Source organism: Euprymna scolopes, chromosome 18 (assembly GCF_053919585.1).
Source record: "Euprymna scolopes isolate OS-2025 chromosome 18, ASM5391958v1, whole genome shotgun sequence".
NCBI lineage: Eukaryota > Metazoa > Mollusca > Cephalopoda > Sepiida > Sepiolidae > Euprymna > Euprymna scolopes.
In genome coordinates this window covers 93,286,514-93,288,851 of record NC_136499.1, presented here as the reverse complement: position 1 = coordinate 93,288,851, position 2,338 = coordinate 93,286,514, and the positions used below count along the sequence as shown (strand labels likewise).

The window sequence follows — 2,338 nt, the reverse complement described above, 5'->3', positions numbered from 1 at the left end:
CTGATGTGGACCATGCACACTTTAGTTTTGGCACGCAGACGGGCCAGGTTGAAAAAGCTTCCATTCCCTCTTGTGCAAATATAGGCGCCAACTTCAGTTTCACGAAAAGCATATAGTAGCCGAAGTGAGAAATATGCCCAAAAGAGTTGGGGCAAGAACATAATCCTGTTTCACACTAATGAGGAAGGGAAGAGATTCTGGAAGTGATGCTTTCAATTTGACAGATCCCTTAATGTTTTCATGAAAAGAGGTTATCATTTTCAGATCCTGTTTTTTGTAGTAGCACAAAGAGGCCGCTCCTGCTAACCAGGTCAGGTGCCTTTGTGAGATCAATAAAAGCGAGGTTCAGTGGTTTTCTCTGCTATCGACACTTATCTTGTAGTTCTCGTAATAAGAATACCATGTTAACAGTTGGCCTTTCTGCTCTAAGGCCGCATTGCGCCTCTGGATAAACTCTCACTGAAAGTGACTGAAGTCTTTTTAATAAAACTCGAGCGAAGACCTTTCCGACACCGTTGAGCAAAGAAATGTCACGGTGAGTATTACAATCACCGCGATCACCTTTACTTTTGTAAAGCGTTGTAATGTTGGTGTCACGCATGTATTGCGGAACCGAATCCTCTTTCCAGCAGTGGAGCAGTTGATAGAGATTATCAAGGAGAACTGTATTTTTGCCGGCCTAGATGATTTCATGCAGAATGCCATAACCATCTGGATCTTTACTACTAGCAAGTATGTCAATGGCTTCAGTGAGTTCGTCAGGGGAGGGGGATTATCCAGCTCATCCATGGCTGGTAGGGGTGGGATGTCTTCAATTGCTGTGTTAGTGACGATATTCTCATGTGAGTATATCTGCTTACAGTTCAGCCAATATCTCCATTTGCTTTCCGCAGTTTGTGATAAAGTTACCTGATTCTGACTTCAGTAGTGCAATCGTAACTATACTTGGGCCGAAGGCTACCTGCAATCCCGCATACATCCCACGAACGTTTCCGCAGTCAGCAGAAAGTTGGATGCTGCTACATAGGTTCAGCCAGTATTCGTTGGTGCCGCGTCTGGCAGTCTTCTGGACATCACTTTTGGCCTTCCTGAGTGCAGCGAGTGTCTTCTCGGAAGGGCCTCTTTTACACTCACGCAGCGCAACGCGTTTACCTGATATAACTGGTTCTACTGCAGTGATCCCCGCTCCAAACCAGCCTGGATTTTTCTTCTCCTGCTTACTAAAGGTGTCCATAGCAGAGTTGTAGATGGTGTCCCGAATGTGTCCCCACCTCTCTTCCACTGTATTGGTTGGACAGTCTTTTAAGACTTCCTGGAGTGAATCTGCAAAGCGCGTGCACTCATTGGGAAAGAAGATGGAGGCTATATTTATGCGGGGTCGTCTTTTTTGCTTGGCGTTGTGAATTTTCTTCAGTTTGATACAGACCTTAGCTGCAACTACCAGGTGGTCAGTATCACAGTCTGCACTGTGGTAGCTGCGAGTATTCCGGACATAATTCAGCGAGTTTCTTCTGGTAATGATGAGATTCTGTTCGTACCAATGGCGGGACAGGGGGTGCCGCCGAGACGCTCTGTGATATGGCTTTCTTTGGAAGATTGTTTGTGATGCATAAGTAATTGTACGTACACAGTTCCAGGAGGCTCTGCCCATTTTCGTTCAACTTGCTGATGCCAAAATGACCGATGCAACGAGTCCAAGAGTTACGGTCGGCTCTGATACGGGCATTGAAATCACCGAGGAAATATAGTTTATATGAGGCAGGAATTGTCTTTATGGTACTCTCTAGCTCCTCGTAGAACTCGTCCTTTACCTCAGCACTAGAGTTGAGAGTGGTAGTGTAGATACTCAGGATATTCACTGGGCCTGATTTGCTGGAGAGATGCATAGGAAGGATTCCTGGCGGCCTTTTGGTGGAAGTTTTACTGCGGGCAGTAGGATGTTCTTTACTGCTAGTCCAACACCGTGTAAGCGTAGCTCCTCTGGTTCCTTGTCTTTCCAGAATAAAAAAGTGTAATCCTGTTCTCTGATGCTGCTACTGTCTGCAAGTTTTGTCTCATCCAGGGTTGGAATGTTAATGTTGAGCCTTTTTAACTCGCAGTTTATGATGCCTGTCTTTCTTGCATCATCAATTTTCTGGAGATCATTTGAGAGTCAAGCACACATGCTCCTAACGTTCCAAGTTGCCATCTCAGCGCTTGCGGCTTTAAAAAATTTGAAGATTTAATTTTGGCAGTTGCAGTTTCTGATCTGCTTTTCGGATTTTTTCCTAGCTCCAGTCACCCAATGAAGCAAACAGACTGTGTGGAGTCAGCATCTAATTGACCGGGGGTTGCTCTG

At 45.4% G+C, this 2,338-nt stretch overlaps 1 protein-coding gene across 1 annotated transcript; it reads right to left on the bottom strand.

Moving 5' to 3' along the window:
* Positions 1-856: 856 nt before the first annotated feature.
* Positions 857-1,651, bottom strand: LOC145297887 (uncharacterized). Its single transcript, XM_080144216.1, has one exon. The coding sequence runs from the start codon at positions 1,649-1,651 to the stop codon at positions 857-859; it is 795 nt and encodes a 264-aa protein (XP_080000342.1).
* Between the last annotated feature and the right edge of the window lie 687 nt (positions 1,652-2,338).